Here is an 18,679-nt window from a genome sequence, read left to right as displayed (position 1 = left end):
AGTATTGAAAAAGGAAAATCTCCACCAAACTTTTAAAAAACTGACTTTGCTACAAGCTAAGTGCAACTATTTAGTTTTTGGAAGCCTGATTTAACTATTTCAAAACTCGTTATGATTTTAAGTGTTTATGTCTTTGCTCAATACACCCGTGCAATGCATAAAAACCCCAAACAATTACTTAATGGATGATCAATGTAATGGAACAGTATGAGAAACATAATGCATGTGCTCTCAACAAAGGAATTAAAACATGAAGATTTACCACCAGCAAATTTAAAAGAAAGGTCGTCCTCAGGATTATTTACAGTCAAACCTTAAAAACCTTACACAGTAGGATGTTTATCACCACAATTGATACTATATTTAAAGTTGCCAGCTTTTCCTTTCAGAAACCTTTCTTCAAGCATTTTCTGTTATTAAAAGCTTTGATCCAAATTGAATCAATGAAGTCTCTAGCAGGGAGCTTTTTTTTGTCAAAATTTTAGGGAATGAATTTAAATAGATGTTTGGGTTTCAAGACAATATTGTCATTCATAGCACTTGAATTAACAGTGGTTTATCTCTTGAGGGAGGGAGGGGAAGGGGGAAAAGGAGAGGAGGTTGGTAGTTCTATTAGCCTTTATAAAGGCTAACTGCTTTTCCTAGAATGCAAGTATTTCATTTTTAAATGTCCCACCAGCATATGGCAAAAGCTCAACTTTTTTTTTTTTTTTAAACGTACAGACTTTTTGAATAACCAGTGGCTGAATTTTACCCACCAACTATTTGAAGAATGTGGTTACAACTCATATACCTTTGTGCAACACCTTTAAAAGCAGCTCAGTTTCACCCTGTCTAGTCACAGACACCAAGGAGACATTATCCATTATGTGATGGATTCTGAGAAAACAAGGATATTTGACTTGTGCTCACTATACCCTTACTGCCAAAATAAGCTTTAAAATGTGAATTTAGAGCTCAAGGGATGTGCCAAATTGTCATGACTGAAGTTGAAATCCTCTTTTCGCAAGCGGTGCATCATAGGTAGCGCTGTCAAACTTACACAGATCACTGCCCACATTCTTTAAGGGTACAAGTCCCAGTGTCCATCCAATCCCTGGCATTCCAAGAGGGCCTTTGGGATGAAGTGTTTTATACGGAGAGATGTCTGCTAGGAGATGGACCAGATGGTACCAATCCATTTTATGCAAGCTAAAAAGCTCTCGGATATTTACTAACCTGGAGCAGATTCAAACCTGGAGATAAGTGTAGCTATATCCTTTACCAAACCCGTGGATAACACTTCCTATTTTAGTCTTATTTCTACAGTACTTTCACCGACTGTTTTTGGTATTCAGATACAGACATTCATTCACATTTTACTTACTTTCTGTTAATGGAATGGAGATGATGACACCATTTCCTGTCCCCACCCACAAACGATTACAAGACACCATAAGAGCTGTGATTCTCACAAATGAGAACCCTAGTTTTCCAGTACCTAAAAACAAACAAACGCTTTAGTAAAAATTCTGGGCACCAATAATAATCACCTGGATTTCTAGGGAGCTCAGAGCATTTCATAACTTCAACATCCATGTGAGATGAGGGGAATGTCCCCATTTTACACAGAACCAAGCATAATGGTTGTGTCCAAAGTCACACTGAATCTAGAGAGGGAACTCATGTGGGCCAATTTCCAGGCCTGTGCTCTAGTCTAATCTTGATTCTGTAAGGAATAAAATACTATACTGATAAACAGTTAATTTTAAAGAATGTTATGATTTTTTAATGCTGCACGTTACAGTAAAATGCTTCTGGGCTTACGAGGCAAATGCAATGACCTACCCAAAACAAGGGATTTAACTTAAAGACAAGTTCAAAGACCTCTGACACCGTATTTTTCCTGGCTAGCTAAAAAACAATACTGTTTTTTGAGGGGAGGGAGCGAAGGGGATGATAAAACAGAAGTAAATCTCAAAGACTAATATTAAGGGTACAAGTCCCAGTATCTGGGGAAAAAATGGTAGCAAAATCAGAAAACAGGTATTCAGTTTTATGAGACGCAAATATATATCTGAAGTTTTGTCTCAGTATTCTCCCCCATAAGTGCATGGCAACTTTTCTCCCACATTTACAGGCTGCAAAATCTCAGGGGCTTCATACACTTCTTCCCACTACCATCCTGTCTTCCTAAACAGTTCTAAATTCCCAATGGTTGTCCGCAGTGTCCTTAAGATCAGGAGATTGAACCAAAAGGACCACGATTCTCTATAGTCAGTATTAGACTGTTTGACTAGTGACAGCAGAATCAGATATGTTGGGGAAGTTAAATTCCATGCCACCATAGGCTTTTGATGTCCTGTTTTAAGTTTCTTCTTTGGTTGAGACAAGCTCCATGGTAGATAAAAAGAGATTCAAGTAGCAACAGGAATGAAAAAAACACTATGGTTAATTTTATTAGTCAGCAACTTACCTAGCATTTTGCTTACATAGGGTTCAATGTCCACATCTTGTAGGTGCTGATATGTGTGCGCGTGATAAAGTCGGAGCGTGGAATCCAAACGAATAGAGACCCACACCCCATCACCCACCCAGGCCAGCTGTCTCACTTGGCTCTCTTTCCTTGGGTGTGCATCAAATGATTTCTATGGAAGATTATACTTTGAATTAGATTGATCATGAAAAAGACAAGATAATTTCTTCTCAGCCAGATGTTATAAATATTGGTAACTTTTCCGATAAGCTACTAACCTTGCCTTGAGTGTGTTTTGTTAAGGCTTGGCATAGTGTTGCCTCACAACATACATCTCTACAGTCATTTGCTATTACATCCCTATTTATGAGCCACTATGATCTACCAACCCTTCTCGCTAGAGAGAGAGAGCGAGCACGCAAGACAGAGAGAGATCATATATATATTTATATTTTTGTAATTAGGTTCGCTAGTACAGTTTGAGACATTTGCCTAAAAATTATCTGGCTCTTTCCACTGCAATCCTGTCCTCTTGTGTACAATTAAATCAGGGGTAGGCAACCTATGGCACGCGAGCTGATTTTCAGTGGCACTCATACTGCCCGGGTCTGGGGGGACTCTGCATTTTAATTTAATTTTAAATGAAGCTTCTTAAACATTTTAAAAACCTGATTTACTTTACATACAACAATAGTTTAGTTATAGATTACAGACTTATAGAAAGAGACCTTCTAAAAACGCTCATGTATTACTGGCATACGAAACCTTAAATTAGAGTGAATAAATGAAGACTCGGCACACCACTTCTGAAAGGCTGCCGACCCCTGAATTAAATAAATATAACATCCCAAACAATCCTGGAACTACAAGATGCATGCCAAACCGCAACAATAAGCATTCAGATGAGGCTGCATCAATTCCTTCTGTCTTCACTTCCTTTTCCCATATATTGCCTAATAGATCGCAAGATGCTCTGAGCAAGGATCTTGGCCAAGATTTCCAGAGTGATTAGTGATTTTCGGAGCCCAACTTGAGACACTTTAAAGAAACCTGGTTTTCCAGAGGCGCTGAGCGCTCAGCCTCTAAAAATCAAGATCCTTTAGTGTGGTCTCAAGTTAGGCACCCAAAAACTAAAGCACCTAAAATCCCTAGTCACTTATGCTGGCTATTTCCTGTATAAGAAACATGCCATGTACATGTAGGGCACTGCAGAAACAGCAGCTTAGACCTCTAGATAAATTTTAACTTTGCTTGATCTGGATGCCAAACGCTCTCCTAACAACAACAAGTTAAAAAAAATCCATCCCCCAGAAATAAAGGTATGGAAAGCCAAATCCTAGAAGAGGCTGCTGATGGATGGGGGAAGACCACAAAACGCAGTGTATTGTGCACTCCCCCTCTAGGCACTGCAGAAGCTGGTTGGTTACCAGGTTTTATTTCATAGGATCTGTTCAGGAAGAGGAGGGGTTGATGCACAGATTCCACAAAAATTGATGTATTAATTTCAAATCACTTTTAAAAACAGATGTGGGGTAAGTTTGATACTCAAAGCAAAAAAGCTGCTTTTTAAAAACCACAATGTGAAATATTAACATTGAATTTTAGAAGATATTTGATTAATTTCTCTCCAAAAAGATAATTTGTTAATGATAGCTTGTTTCTGTGCTGATGAACAATGTCTTCTCAGGGTTCATGAATAAAACTGGAGGTGGGAGGAGGGTGTTTAGACAAAAAGACAATGGCAAAAATTAATTGTACTTTAACTAAAGACTGTTTTAACTTGCCTCTATTTTCATGGCCTTTGGTTGAACAACATAGATTTTGTTCCTGTAGCCACACCAGACTTTATCATGTACAACAGTCATGCATCGGATGGAGTGATGAGGTCGGCCAAGGTCTAAGAGGTGATAGTTTGTCAAGTCCCACTGACCATCTTTAAAACAAACAGGAATAATTCATAGAGGTTAATTTGCATGCATATTTGCTTTTAAAATGGTACATCTCTACTTTTAGAAGAGTAAAAACGAGGAGTCCTTGTGGGGTCTTAGAGACTAACAAATTTGTGCATAAGCTTTTGTGGGCTAAAACCTACTTCATCTGAAACCTTTTAGAAGAGTGTTATTCACATTAAGTTATGATAGACATGTATTTAAAAAGTCAATTCAAATTCAGAGTTATAATTTCCATTAAACTGAAACAATTAAGTGTGGGACTGTTATTGTCTAAGGAAATAAGTGCAATTTTTGTTCTTACAGAATGTGATTGTAGATAGTGACTCAGTCAAAGTATGCCAAAGCATTTTAAAAAGCAGTTAGATACTACTAAATGCATTGCTTGGATAGGCATACAACAGCTACAATGAGCACTGAAGTACACACAGCACTGAATATTAGCTGTTTGAGTATGGAAATGCTGGCCAGTACACTAAGGTTATCCCCTATGTTGTCTAAAGTGTGTTATGACTTCTTTAAATGCTGCCTACTATCTGTATGCCGCTTTTTTTTTTTTTTTTTAAATAGCACACACGACATCACTCACCATTAACTGGAGTTCTCCTCTAGGTTAATCTCCTCCAAAGATCATCATTCTTTGACATATACCTGAGATCCTTCAAGGACTCTGTAGCCATTGGAATTTTAGGTATCTAAAGTAAGAGTATCAGTATCAAGCCAGTTGAGCCTTTCCCTGTATTTGCGTCAGTGCTGCATGCCTGCTTAATTCTGTTAGAAGCTGATCACAAGGATCCAAAGCACCACAAAGAAGATAGCAAATAAGCAAGGAACCTGTGGTGATGATCCAACAGGAGAATTCCAATTACTGGTAAGTAACAACCCCCATCTCTCCTATTTGAGATCTCCCATACAGAACCTTACTCAGAAGATGGAGAAACAGTGCCTGTTGAGGAATGGTAGGGCTGAAAATATTGAATACAGATTTTCAGAATCAATATTATTAGAAAGAGGTTAATGCTGGCAGCCATGACCAACCACAAATGCTCACAAAGAGGCAGGGGTATATTGTGTATCTTGTAGACATGACTAGTTCTGCTTTGATAATTAAGTAGCTTGTGCTACACAGCTTGCATATAGAGACTTCCCCAGCTCTCCCATCTTCTGCCCAAAATATGAATGAGTTTTTAAGAACAACCAACCAGAAGGACAGTGGATTGGTTTCTGTAGAATTCAGAATAAGCCCTCACTTTCCTCAAATGCCAATAATAAGAACAATGTTATTTTTATGGAAAAATAATTGATGGGACAAGACTTTTCTGGCCAACATAATGGCCAGAAAAAAGAAAAAAAAAGGCTATCCTGCTAGAAGTAAGTCTCACAAATACGCAAAGAGCCTGGAAGACTATACTAAAGTTGTATGGAGGATATAAATCAATGCGAATGTTTTAAGGAAAAGAGTGGAGAACAAGAGGAAAAACCTGATCCCACCAAGGGCCTGCAACTAAAAATAGACCTCTATGACAGACAGACCAGTTATGAATTGTTATGGAGATTACTTACAGCTCTGGATTATGTATTTGAAACATTTGCAGCAATGTTAAACCTAGAGAGGAAGATACAAGCTTGATGAAATGAGACTGGATAATAAAAAGCCTCCAGAAATTCATGAGACAAGGACAACTTCCAGTTAGAAGACTTCTGATTTCTTTGATTTCAAAGGGAAATATATTAACTCCCAGAGTGTTTTTTTTTAGTGCTGATATGGTGCAAAAGTCTTCTGAACTGATGGATGGTTTCTACCATTTGAAGTTAACAGAAAAGGTATTGCAGAACAAGTCAGAATGCTGGCCTTTACATGGCTAAGGATTCAAGGCAGAAAATATATAACAACCTTCAAAAAGTCTTAACTTTGGACACAAGTGACAGTAAAAAACTATCCTATATTTATGACCTGATATATCAGCACTGACACAAGACAGAAATAAGCAACAATCTCACTGCTCAGAGGTGGGAAGAAGAGTGACAACATAAAATATGGATTATTGACAAGAACTAGATACAGCTACACAGTGTGGCCAGGATCAATAGATAAGCAAGATTTAATATATACAGTTCTCCAAAGTATAGTGGGGGCCTAAATATGACAAACCCTGTTTTCAAGAAAGGGCATTAAGCATTCTATGACAAACAAGTCTCCGAAGGCCAGCCTCAACACCACAATACCCAACTAAGGGAAAGCAAACCAAGCTAATGTTAAGTTTATCTTTTAAAAGCAAGCAGAACTTGAAGTAGAGACAGGCATGAGTGAAACTAACATGGAGTTCAGACGACCCAGCTGACTGAAAAAATCTGTACTGAAGGGGTGCGTAACAATGATGGAGATACAGGCAGAGGATCGACTGGCTTAATGCATGCACTTTACTTACTGTACCTATAATTCAAAATTTCAATTACTCCACAGTCCTGGAGGCAGCTCAAAAGAACTTCAGAGTGAGGATCCATGGTGGTGATTCCAAGTAGGAGAACTTCTTAGCTATCTACTAGAAAGAAAGGGAGAACAGGGAAATTCCTAATTACTGTAAAATAAGTTTGCCTGAACATATCTAATGCTACACTTCATCAACCAAAATGCTAACAGATTAGTTACACAAAACATTAAAGAGACTGGAAATGCTTGTTGTATTAACACTGTTTGCAAAAATCAGATAATTCAGTGCATTCATTTTCAAAGAAAAATATTTACTAATGATACATTTTATTTACTCAGTTTCTATCATGAGCTATTTCTGTATGGTCACTGATTCTGTTCAGTTCAGCAGATCGTTCAGCAGAATGTTCAAGATCGTTCAGCAGAATGCTTACCAACTCCTCTGTGAAATATGGCTAATGTTCCATCAGCTAGTGCAACTAACACTATTCCTTTTACATGTCTGGGAAAAGAAAGGAGGTAAAGGTATCTCATTAGCATTTAATTCATATTATCAATATAAAAATCTAAATAGGATATTTTACAGTAAATATAATTTCTTACAGTTCAGCATAATTTTATAAATGAAATTCACATTTGCTCCTAAATATATAGTTTTCTGATTTTTAGAAAATGGTTGATTGAACAAAAGGGGCTGTAATACACACAGGCTGAAAACTGAAAATTGATAGTAACAATACATTAGCTAAAAAATACGTAGGACACATCTCTAGGAAAATTATAGTTTCCTCTTTATACGAGTCCCCAAAACCTGGAAATACCCTTGATATTTCAGTATCCATAAAATCCCCTTTACTTCCCCTGCTCCCCACTATGCTGACTTAACCCACCTCTCCATCATCTTCCCCAAAAGAATAAATAAATTTAGTTTTTTTAACTACTGTCTCAATGAACTCAGAGTGGAAATTTAAGTAATCTATAATTACGGTTTACTTTAAATTAGCAAAATTTACAAAACATTATTTCAGGCAACTTACACAATACTGAGAATAGAATCTTTAAGTTTAATGGCATGAACACATTTCCTCCACTGGGCCACTGAAGAATGAACATACAAGCTGCAAGGACATAATCGGGATGAATTAAACATGAATACTTCAAGACCACGTTAATATCTCAGAGACAATACAATAGTTTTAATCAATTTTGGCCAGGGTAAAGCTTTAACTAGGGAAAAAAACCTCACTGATAACTGCAGCATTGCTAGGCTGCCCAAAACATTACTAAACATCTATCCACAGAGCCTGTAACTGGGATAGTAAATGATCCTAGTGATCTGACATTCAGCACTACAGAACCCTCAGATAGTACCATATTTCTTTCAATAAAAAAAGGCTTTTCTAGAGAGACATGTCAGAGATAACGGTTTAATTTTGTTCTGAAAAAGATATATTTGTTAAACTCCTACAATATATAGTACAGTATATTACACTGCAGAACAATACATTCCCTATGTTCTATAATGCCAAGGCACACTGAAAGGTACTACTGCAGCTTTGGTTCAGAATATTCTTCCTTGCTTTCTTCTTAATTTAGTAGTTTTATAATTAGCATTTTCTTACCATCCATTCTGTGCTCCAAGCCACATTGTAGGTAAAAGGCTGCTCATTTTCTGTGCTTCTTCTCTCACTAGATCTTGCTCATTTGGCAATTCTACCACATCTTTACACAAGTCTGACTCACTACTGAGAAAAATGGTAAAATGATAAAAAATACTCTGAACAAATGCACAGACTGCTCAGACTATAACCCAGATACCAAATTCAAATCTGTTAAATGTTTAAATATCCAGTGTATTAGAAGTATATCTAAAGCAGAGTAAGAATCCCATTAAGTATACCAATCGTACGAATGAAATGAACACCTTTTTAGAGTCAATTATTTCATGAGGATATCTACTTTTTACAAGGAATGAGAAATTGCATTCAGCCCCATTATTCTGCTCCCATACATACACACACCAGGCGGAAGCTCATGTGAATAGCTGAAGGCCTTGAAAAATCTCAGAAATGTTCCAACTTTTTTTTATTACATTTATAAACGACTCCTACAAACCTCATTCAAGTTTTCCCTCAACTGTCACAGCTACTGCACAGCAGTTGGCTGGACTGGGAAAGAGGCAAGTTACATTTGTTCCCATACAAATGTAAGAGCCAAGTGACAGACATGAATAATAGAGCAAGTGTGATACCAATGAGTACACCAGGTGCTGAACAACACCAGCAGTTTGCTGAAAGGGTGGGTTGAAAGGAACAAATTAAAACACAGATTAACACACTCCCTTTTGGAAGTAACTGCGTAGAAAAGCGTAGAAAACATAATGAAGTTACATTGAAACTACTCTTCATTCTCACTCGAGATCACTTTAGAGAAACTAGTGCAAGACATTCTGCATAACTATTGTGTAAAGCTTAATCTACACGCACACCTTGAAACCCTTCAGTTATATAGTGCCTTCCAAATGAGGGCCTCAAGTGCTTTACAAATATCTGAACCTTTGTCTCAATAGTACTCTAAAATGGTATATTTATGAATTTTAATAAATTTTAATGGTGTGGATATTGGCCATGTACCTAGACTGGTATACTGGAGAACCCTCTGTGGTATTCTGCACCCCCAAAGGATCTGTGAAGACATGCTCTGTATACACTCCAGTTTGGGCTGGATCAGCTAAATCGTCTCCTGACCCAGCACTGACTTCTGTCGCCTCCGTTGCTTCCTCTGCTGTTGGAACATTTTCATCTACCACATGACTTTCAGCTGCAGTTTCTATGAAACAAATATTTCAGTTAAAAATTAACTTGATACCAGTCTGTATAGACACCGACCGGGGCAAGTGCACGGGCAAATTACTATTAATTCTTTGCCTTCTGTTTCCCTATGTGATAGGCTATTCCTTCGGCTTCCACTGAATAGCCCACATTAAATGGGAAAGGATATGTAATTGAAGGACATGAAAAGACAGCTTTTGACTGAATGCACGCTCTCTCCAGGTTTCTCTCAACCCATCTCTCCTCTGTTATTTTATTTCTCTATCTGAGGTACTTAACGTTATCCCTATTGCCATCTGAACACCTCACAGCCTTTGGGACATTTAGTCTGACATCCCTGTGAGGTAGAGAACTAATACTATTACCATTTTACAGATGGGGAACTGAGGCAAAGACAGACTACTTGACTTCCCATGGCAGAGCACATCTCCAGAGGCTGAAGTTAGCATCCTCCTCTTCCTTCAGTGCAGGTCTATTCAATTTGTGTTGATGCTCTTGATAACTTACCCTGTATTCCCACTTAAAACTCTAAACATACATGGATGAATATTTTCATACCTGGCTGTTTATCTGTCACAGATGAGGCACCATTAGCATTGTGCGTTATGAGAGATCCTGTAATACCCTCTGCAGTACAACCAACCACTGTGATTCCTCCTAATAGGCTATCAGTTTCTGCTGAGCTGTTGCTGGTCATACTTCCACACAAAGAGGTCCTGTCCACCTGATTGGAGTCTGCTTCTTGTGACCCTTCCTCTCCTACAGGATAATCTGTTTCTCTAGCCCCTGAAAGGCAGATTAAGCTTCATATAATTTCTTGGCTACAGTAAAACAGTGCATAATCTATCAAGCAATAAGATCCAAGTTAGATAATAAAAGATATTTACAGTCTACAGTGCCTGAGAGTCACATGAGTAGAACATCCTATAAAACCTGCTTAAATGACATAACATGAAAAGGCATCTTAAACCATCCTTTAAATTAAAAGTGGACAAAGTGATTTAAAGAAGTGCTGCATGCTTGTACCTTGTACATCAGGTTTCTGTTTGATCAAAACTTTGCAGCCAGGTTAAAAGTAGAAACAGATGCTGATAATACGGGGAAAATGTTAACAGACCCTCCTCTAATTCTGTTTGTTCTGATTTAAATTTATGCATATAATAGCTCATTTCCAGAGATAAGAATGTTGCTTTTGTTTTGTATGATACATTGTTTGAAATACGTATCATTCAAGACAATCCCAATAGTAAGAATCATCATACGCAGGCTAATTCAAGAAGCAGTTCCAACAGAGCAAGTTCATCTTCCTGTGACTTTCAAGGTCTACACAACTCCATTCCTCTAACTTGCCTTTCTACAGTCTCCTGCACATTCTGTTCTTCCCAGAATCTCATGTCTAAACACACCCTCCCTTCATCTCACATATGCACCTTCATATCTTGCTTCCAGGCTACCACTTGATTTTACTGTGCTACATTGGCACTCTCACTCAAACCTCCACTCAAAGGAACTTGCTTTTTCAAAGCCTACTAGCACAAACCCTCCACTGGTGGCTAATTTTTAACAGATTTTTATCAAATGAGTTAACAGGATGCACACAAAGCAACCAACCTCACCTCCTGAAGTATAGCATCCACCTAGTTTTCTATACCCTCCTTACACACCTATTGTCTCCTAATTGGACCTTTGGTTAAATGCTAAAAGATAAAGCTCCTTGGGGAGGGATCTCATTGTCTCCTATAAAAAGTATCATACATCTCTATCTCAATAATGATTATAAAATTAGAACCATACTTTAAACGTGGAGATTATGGAATACTCCTACTACTGAAAAGACTATTTACCTCTAAACTGGAGTATTGGAAGATAGCGGGCCAGATTATTGGTCCTATTAAGTCACATTCCTGCATTGGTGTTTTAAGGGCTCTCTAACTTATGATAATGGCCAATTCCAGGATCAGAGGTGGTAGAAAATTGGCACAGGACTGATGTAAGATTAAACCCAGTTTCCCCTCAGCTATGTTGTTTGCTATGCTGTCAGCTACCGTGTATTTTTATCAAGATGATTAATCACATAACTTGTATCCTTTTAGCTTGTTGTGTCTAAAACATTCTGGCTCTAATTTTCTGAGATGAACACTCACCACTCTAAGGGAAGTCAACTGGCACCAAGGACAGGCTGATTCTCTTACCTGGAATGCTAGCAATACAAAGAACGTGAGAATTGCAAACAATAAAATTGTCTAGGATGTTTCCTGGCTTGTTAGCATCCACAATGATCACTTTTGTAGCAGAGTGTGTGCTAGTACAGATCCAGACTAGACTGGATAATTCTTCCTGATGTTTCAGCTGCTTCTGCTGCTCCTGCAAGAGCAAAAACAAACCAACCAACAGCGGATGTACTAATATACTAGAAGGGAGCAGGTGGCATCAGTTTTAAAGTTATATACCCATACAGTATGTAAAACTCATACTGGACAGCTAGGCATATGCTTAATACGATTATAAAACAAAAGGAAAGCGAACTTGGACTTTGTTTCCTGGATGCACAAGGAAGGTATAAAACTTACGTTCCATACATGAGTAAATGAAAAGTAATGGAACTACACAGAGAACTGTAATTTTTATCTAGTGACTAATCTAAGACAGGTGGTGTCAGAAGAAGAGTTATATTTACATGTCTGCAAGCTCTCAGTATTGCCAACTTCCAGTGTTTAATAATCGTGAGTCAGGCCCCAAAGCGTCATGAGATTCAGTTGAAAAATCATGAGAATTTTAAAAAAGTAAGTTGACTTTTCTTTGCTTTCTAGTTTCTGAGGAAGTCTTCATGTTTTACTTGCAATCATTCAGGATAGAAACCTTTTTTTAAAATGAAAACATTCTTGTGCAATCTCTTGATTTCAGAAGCTGGAACTTTAAGAAATACACAAAAAATGTGGACTCGTGATAGAATTGTGAAAGTTGGCAATGCTGGTATCTCTCTCAAGTAACTACACAGATTGTGTAAAAATACTTAGCTATTTATTTAGATTTACCTCAGAGCCTGTAAACCTCAGACAAAACGTGAATATTTATTTCAGTAGGTGGATTCAATACAAAGCACCAGGTTTTTTGTCTCGATCATCATTTCAATTCTACCTGAGAAAACTTGCTTATCCTTTGCTGAATAGCAGAACTGATTACCAATTAAGTATTATTTAAGGTAATGTTTAAATATGCTCTTAAATATTCAACATTATATAACAGAACTGATCTTACCTTGAGTTCCTGGTCCAGTCTATCTAAGCTACTCTGAGATCCTGTTCGGTGCTTGTTCCCATCTGCATCCGAACCTGCTACATCATTGTAGAATACACTGGCACCCACTACAGAGCCTCCATCTCTTGTCTTCCCTCCTGATAAGTTCACCCCTACAGCACACCAAAGCTTGAAAGAGAAGAATTTGAGCCTTTTACTTGCAAAACACTTGGCTTTTTTGGCTTATAAAAATAAGAAAAGAACTAACTATGTAGGATACAACACTGCAAGAAAATAACAGCACATTGTTAAGAATGCAAATTGATTTTGGGGGAGTCAAGTACAATTTTTTTTACAGTACAATTTATGGAAGACATAGCAGCAGAGAAAATGAATCCATTATTCTTAAGAAGGCAATTTTTAGAAAGAGCATGAGTGTAACGTTGCGTAAGTATGATTCCGCTGCAGTGTGCATTCTGTATCACACATTTGCTTTAGACACCCACCTTAATTACCTAAAAGGGTAAGAAAAGTCATTCAATATTTTAGGTTTCAGATCAAGAAAGTTACCAGTTCAATGTCTCACTGTCCTCCATCAAGGGCTATACCCTCTAATTCTCATAATTCTGGAAGTCCTACCTTCATAGATGTATCCTTTTCATCTAAGGGTCTCAGATAGACAGGCACGGGCAAATTCTTCATCTTGTTATCACCCTGACCACCATTTGCTACCTAAAAAGAAAAAAAATGACACTTTTCCCTAAAAAAAAATCATTGTTTGTGAACCTTGTCCAGCACGCAGAACAATATTTTGCCATGGCTGAGGGCTGGTTTGGTTCATGGCCCATAGTTTGGTCAGCACCACTCAAAGGAAACAAAGATAACAAAAACATTTCAATGCCTTTTTAAATAATGTTGAAATCATATTCTCTTTTAAAGGACTGAGCCTGGAGGTCCCAGCCTTCCTGAAAATTAATGCTCTAGTCTTACTAAAGTTTTAAAAAAAAGTTTCTTCTACAGAGAGTTGCCCTTGTCCTTCAGTTGGATGACTAACACTGCTTTCTCAAGGTACTAATTCAGAAAGCAGACTTCTTAAAAAGCTATCTGACAACTAGCTATAATATACTAACATCAAACACCACGGTTTTATGGAGCTTTATTACTTGAACAATAATCATAAATAATAGTTACTGGATAAATGCCCTAGAAGAAGTCATAACCACAATACCTGTTTGTATTTTTGAGGCAGACTCCAGCCAAAAGCTTGCACTCTACCATCTTCCTTTTGAACGTGTGCTTTCACTTGGCGGTATTGTTCTCGTTTCTGTTCTCTGCGTGAGGCTAAATTGGCTTCAGATCTAGAGTGAAAATGGATTTTTTTTTTCAAATACAATTCATCCCCCTTCTCCTAATAAGTTCTTTTAATGTGTAGGTATGCCATAGCAGAAGCTGACCCCTAAACTACTGAGGGTAAACATAATCCAAACTATTTTCAGAGCTATTTATTACAGTAAAAGAAAAATGCTACATTCGTTAGTCTGAGCCAAGGATGGTATACTTCGATTTAAACCTGCCTCAGTGCAGTGCAGTGAACTAAATGATCTCTTGAGCTTCCTTCCAGCCATACAGTTCTCATTACCACTACAAAACTGATTTTTCCTCCCTTGGTATTACTGTTTACTACTGTTAATTGAATTGTCTCGTTAGACTGACCTCCCACTTGGTAAGGCAACTTCCATCTTTTCATGTGCTGTGTATTTATACCTGCTATTGTATTTTCCACTCCATGCATCTGATGAAGTGGGTTCTAGCCCACAAAAGCTTATGGCCAAATAAATTTGTTAGTCTCTAAGGTGCCACAAGGACTCTTCGTTGTTTTTGCTGAGATAGACTAACATGGCTACCTCTCTGAACCCTACAGTTCTATGATTCTGTGACAACTAAATCTATTTCTGCTTTCTCCCAATGAGCTTAAAAAGGAATATATTCAAAGACTACTGTGAACTTTAAATTGCCAATTGGAGGAGGAGGAGAGGGGATTCAGTTATCTGGTAGAGACCACAGAAACAGTACATCACTATTGTTTAAAGTTCTTTAAAATGTATAGGGTTTTTTTGTTTCCTGTTCACATTTGGAAGGGTTTTGTTGGCAGCTGAGAGCATCATTAATCATCATCTGGTCAGGCCCACTCTTCTTCCTCTTCCCATTTTCCCACTCTGTGACCGATCCCTGCCTCCTGCCTCTTCAGCTTTAGCTTTCCCACTGCTTTTACTGGTAAACACCCTTTTGCAGAGCATGAGGAAAGGCAAATGAAAGTGACTGCACACAAAATGCTGTCAAATACACCAAGTACACAGATTTTTTAAAAACGTTTGAATTACAGTAACCTTTGTGGTTACTTTTAACAATAGTAGATACAACATTTTCATCCGGAAATGTTATTTTTAACTTAAGTGTTCTTTTACCATGTAGCTTTGGAGAAGGAAGCTAAAGAGTTTTTACTAAAAATGAAAGCAGAAGAAGAGAAGCAACAGGCCAACACAACAGTGTCCCTTGTGGGCATGCAAGATGCATCCAGCTAGGGCAAGGGTGAACATAAGAATGGCCATACTTGGTCAGACCAAAGGTCCATCTAGCCCAGTATCCTGTGTTCCGACAGTGGCCAGTACCAGGTACCCCAGAGGGAATAAACAGGTAATCATCAGGTGATCCATCCTGTCACTCATTCCCCGCTTCTGGCACAAAACTGTTCTACACAAAATTCATACCAACCCTTAAATCATTTAATCTGATGAAAAATGAAAGAACTTTACTGGCATAAATTACATAAGCACCAATATATGTTTTTGTTCTGGCTGGTCTCTAATTTTGTCTCTGTTTTATTACTGTGCTAGTTATGATCACTATATATACTGTGATGGGTGCTCAAATTGGATTTTTATAAACAATGCAGAGATTCCTTTTTTAATTTCCTAGATTTATCAAATATTTTACATGCTTTGTTTACCTTAAAACCTCCTTGTGCATGGATATTACCAGAACAAATCAGCTATATAAACAAGTCTCTAAAACAGTACTATATTTAACTGCTTTGTTTATATTTTGTTATCCAAGACATTTTCTACTGTAAATTTACAAACTGTGAAATACATTGATCTTATTAGCACTAACATGTATTTTTCCCTTTAATCATATAATCCTTAATTATAAAAGGTTTCAGAGTAACAGCTGTGTTAGTCTGTATTCGCAAAAAGAAAAGGAGTACTTGTGGCACCTTAGAGACTAACCAATTTATTTGAGCATAAGCTTTCATGAGCTACAGCTCACTTCATTGGTACTTCATGAATATGCATCCGATTAAGTGAGTGTAGCTCACGAAAGCTTATGCTCAAATAAATTGGTTAGTCTCTAAGGTGCCACAAGTACTCCTTTTCTTTTTGCTTAATTATAAAATATTTCTTGTGTAGAGATATATTATTAATTATAAAGACACTGCTGGAACAGTATTTTGTTGAAAGTCATATGATGCTCATACAGTAGAACCTTAAAATTTCACAATGGAGGTTGTTCATAACTCTGAAATGTTCATAACTGGATAAAACGTTATAGATCTTTCAAATGTTTACAACTTAACATTGACTTAAAATAGCTTTGAAACATCACTATTCAGAAGATAAATGCTGCTTTTAACCATCTTAATTTAAATGAAAGGAGCACAGAAACAGTTTCCTTATCTTGTCAATTTTTTTTTTTAAACTTTCCTTTGAGTAGTTTATGATTAATGGTACTGTACTCTATTTGCTTTTTTTCCATCTCTGCTGCTGCCTGACTGCATACCTCCAGTTTCAAATGAGATATGTGGTTGATTGGTCCGTTTGTAACTCTGGGGTTCATAAATGGGAGGTTCTACTGTACTTAAAACATTCTTCTGAGAGCTAAATATTTCTCCATTGCCTAGAGGTAATTTTTTTTGAGGGAGCAACACTTGAAAATAGCAATGTCACCCATGCCATCTCTTACATGTAGCCATCACTCTACACATTGCAATTTTCATAATGCTGATTTCATGAGTATCTTCTTTGACATGTTCACGCCAAGAAATAATTGGATATACTTGCAGCTGACTGTTCACATTAATGCTATTGATTTTTTTTTTATCCTGTCTGCCTTTCTGGTGACTTGATATAATCATTACTTGTATATTTATTATAGATTATTAATGAACAAATTAGTTTATTAATAAAAGTTACAATGGGAAAATAAAAATGTATCTTACTCTTCACTGAGGAAGTCAAAGGCTTTAGATTTGTCACTAGGTAGTTGAGATAAGGTGCTGCTTCTTTTCTTGACTGATGGAGTAATATGTGAAGTTGGAGCATTATACTTAAGATTAACAGGTGGTTCTGGTTTCTTAGCAGTATTGCTTGATGAACTGAACAGTCTGCTGAAACTGAAAGACAAAAGACGTGACAAGTCTGTATGCATCCAACAAAAAACTGACCTCCTTTTGTACTAGGGTGACCAGATAAGTGTGAAAAATCAGGACTAGGAGGGGAGAAGGGGTAATAGGTCACCTATATAAGACAAAGCCCCTAATATCAGGACAGTGCCGATAATAGTTGGACATCTGGTCACCCTATTTTGTACTCAAAGCATTGTGCACACTACACTGCTCAAATCAATGTATTACAATGGTTGGAAGGGAGTGGAACCAAACAGAGCAGCTATTATGTGTTTAGCAATAGCTTACACAGCCATAATGTGAACCTGTGTTAATAAGAGAAGGCATGTTAATTCAAACAGTGGTATTATCCCAGCCTCTTCCTTTAAAGGAAGACAGGATCTTAAGTTTCACTTGAGCATCCACCACAAAATGGGCAAAAGGTAGCTTATGTTCTTAGCTGAAGAAAAGTCTTAAAGAGTACATTAGCTGAGTGGTGAGGAACTGCAGGTAAGCCCAAATCCTGGTGAATCTACAACCTTCTATTCATGTAAACCCTCTAGCCCAGTGAACCTACAAATCTTCCAGACCAGAGATGAACTATTACCAGTTAAGCCATTAACACTTAAAGAAAAAAAAAGATTTACAGGGATTTCAACATTTATCTCCCTTTTTTAGTTTATGTTTATTCTTTAAATAAATTAAATGTCAAAACAATCAGTAAACATTATTTCAGGTGGAAAGAAAAAAGTGTTGAAATTATATGCAAACCACAAACATTCAAATTATCATTAAATTTTAAATCATTATCATATATTATCATTAAAGTAAGTTACAAAAATGTTCAGAATCACTGTATTTAGAACCTGGTTCATCTTCTGATAAAAAAATATTGTACCCTTACTTTGAAGCACATTAGTATCTAACTACAGTAAGTGCACAACTGTTCATTATGGGATACAGCTTATGACACATTTTGTCTTTGAGAACAGCCTTACCGAGCTGGCATGCTAGGTATCAAAAAGAGAAGCACTTTAAACATATTTATCCCCAAAACAAAACAATTAAACTGACATACAAAAAGCATTAATACCAAATGCGTGGAGATTTTTGGCAGTATCTGCCTGTATTTCAGTACTTACAACTGCCAAATGCTTGATCTCTTCTTTTCTTGCATGGCTGGATTTTCTCTTGATGCTCTAAAGAAAAAGGAATACTGAGTTTATTAAATAAGCAATAATACAAAAGGTAAGGTGTATGGGAATACACACAACTCTGGTATTTAAGCATAAGGCTCTGCCTTGAGTCATGGAGATAGAAGTTGAAGGTGTTAAC

At 37.2% G+C, this 18,679-nt stretch overlaps 1 protein-coding gene across 4 annotated transcripts in view; it reads right to left on the bottom strand.

Annotated features, from left to right (window-relative positions):
• The window catches only part of SPAG9 (sperm associated antigen 9), a 105,694-nt gene that overhangs the window by 12,142 nt on the left and 74,873 nt on the right, over nt 1-18,679 (bottom strand). For 3 of the 4 annotated variants that reach the window (XM_084647198.1, XM_084647200.1, XM_084647201.1), the window contains 14 exons: nt 18,487-18,543; nt 17,180-17,353; nt 14,132-14,261; nt 13,543-13,635; nt 12,925-13,092; nt 11,859-12,030; nt 10,225-10,452; nt 9,469-9,664; nt 8,458-8,580; nt 7,873-7,953; nt 7,270-7,337; nt 4,240-4,388; nt 2,456-2,627; nt 1,367-1,480 (listed from right to left, as the gene is read on the bottom strand). In XM_084647198.1, coding sequence (XP_084503324.1) covers nt 1,367-1,480; nt 2,456-2,627; nt 4,240-4,388; nt 7,270-7,337; nt 7,873-7,953; nt 8,458-8,580; nt 9,469-9,664; nt 10,225-10,452; nt 11,859-12,030; nt 12,925-13,092; nt 13,543-13,635; nt 14,132-14,261; nt 17,180-17,353; nt 18,487-18,543 — 1,925 coding nt within the window. The remainder of the gene's footprint in view (nt 1-1,366; nt 1,481-2,455; nt 2,628-4,239; nt 4,389-7,269; nt 7,338-7,872; nt 7,954-8,457; nt 8,581-9,468; nt 9,665-10,224; nt 10,453-11,858; nt 12,031-12,924; nt 13,093-13,542; nt 13,636-14,131; nt 14,262-17,179; nt 17,354-18,486; nt 18,544-18,679) is intronic. The other variant, XM_084647199.1, reaches the window with a different exon arrangement.

Source organism: Lepidochelys olivacea (genome assembly GCF_965140295.1).
Source record: "Lepidochelys olivacea isolate rLepOli2 genome assembly, chromosome: 14".
NCBI classification, from domain to species: Eukaryota; Metazoa; Chordata; order Testudines; family Cheloniidae; genus Lepidochelys; species Lepidochelys olivacea.
The sequence above is the reverse complement of the archived record's forward strand: the minus strand, read 5'-3'. Positions and strand labels throughout refer to the sequence as shown.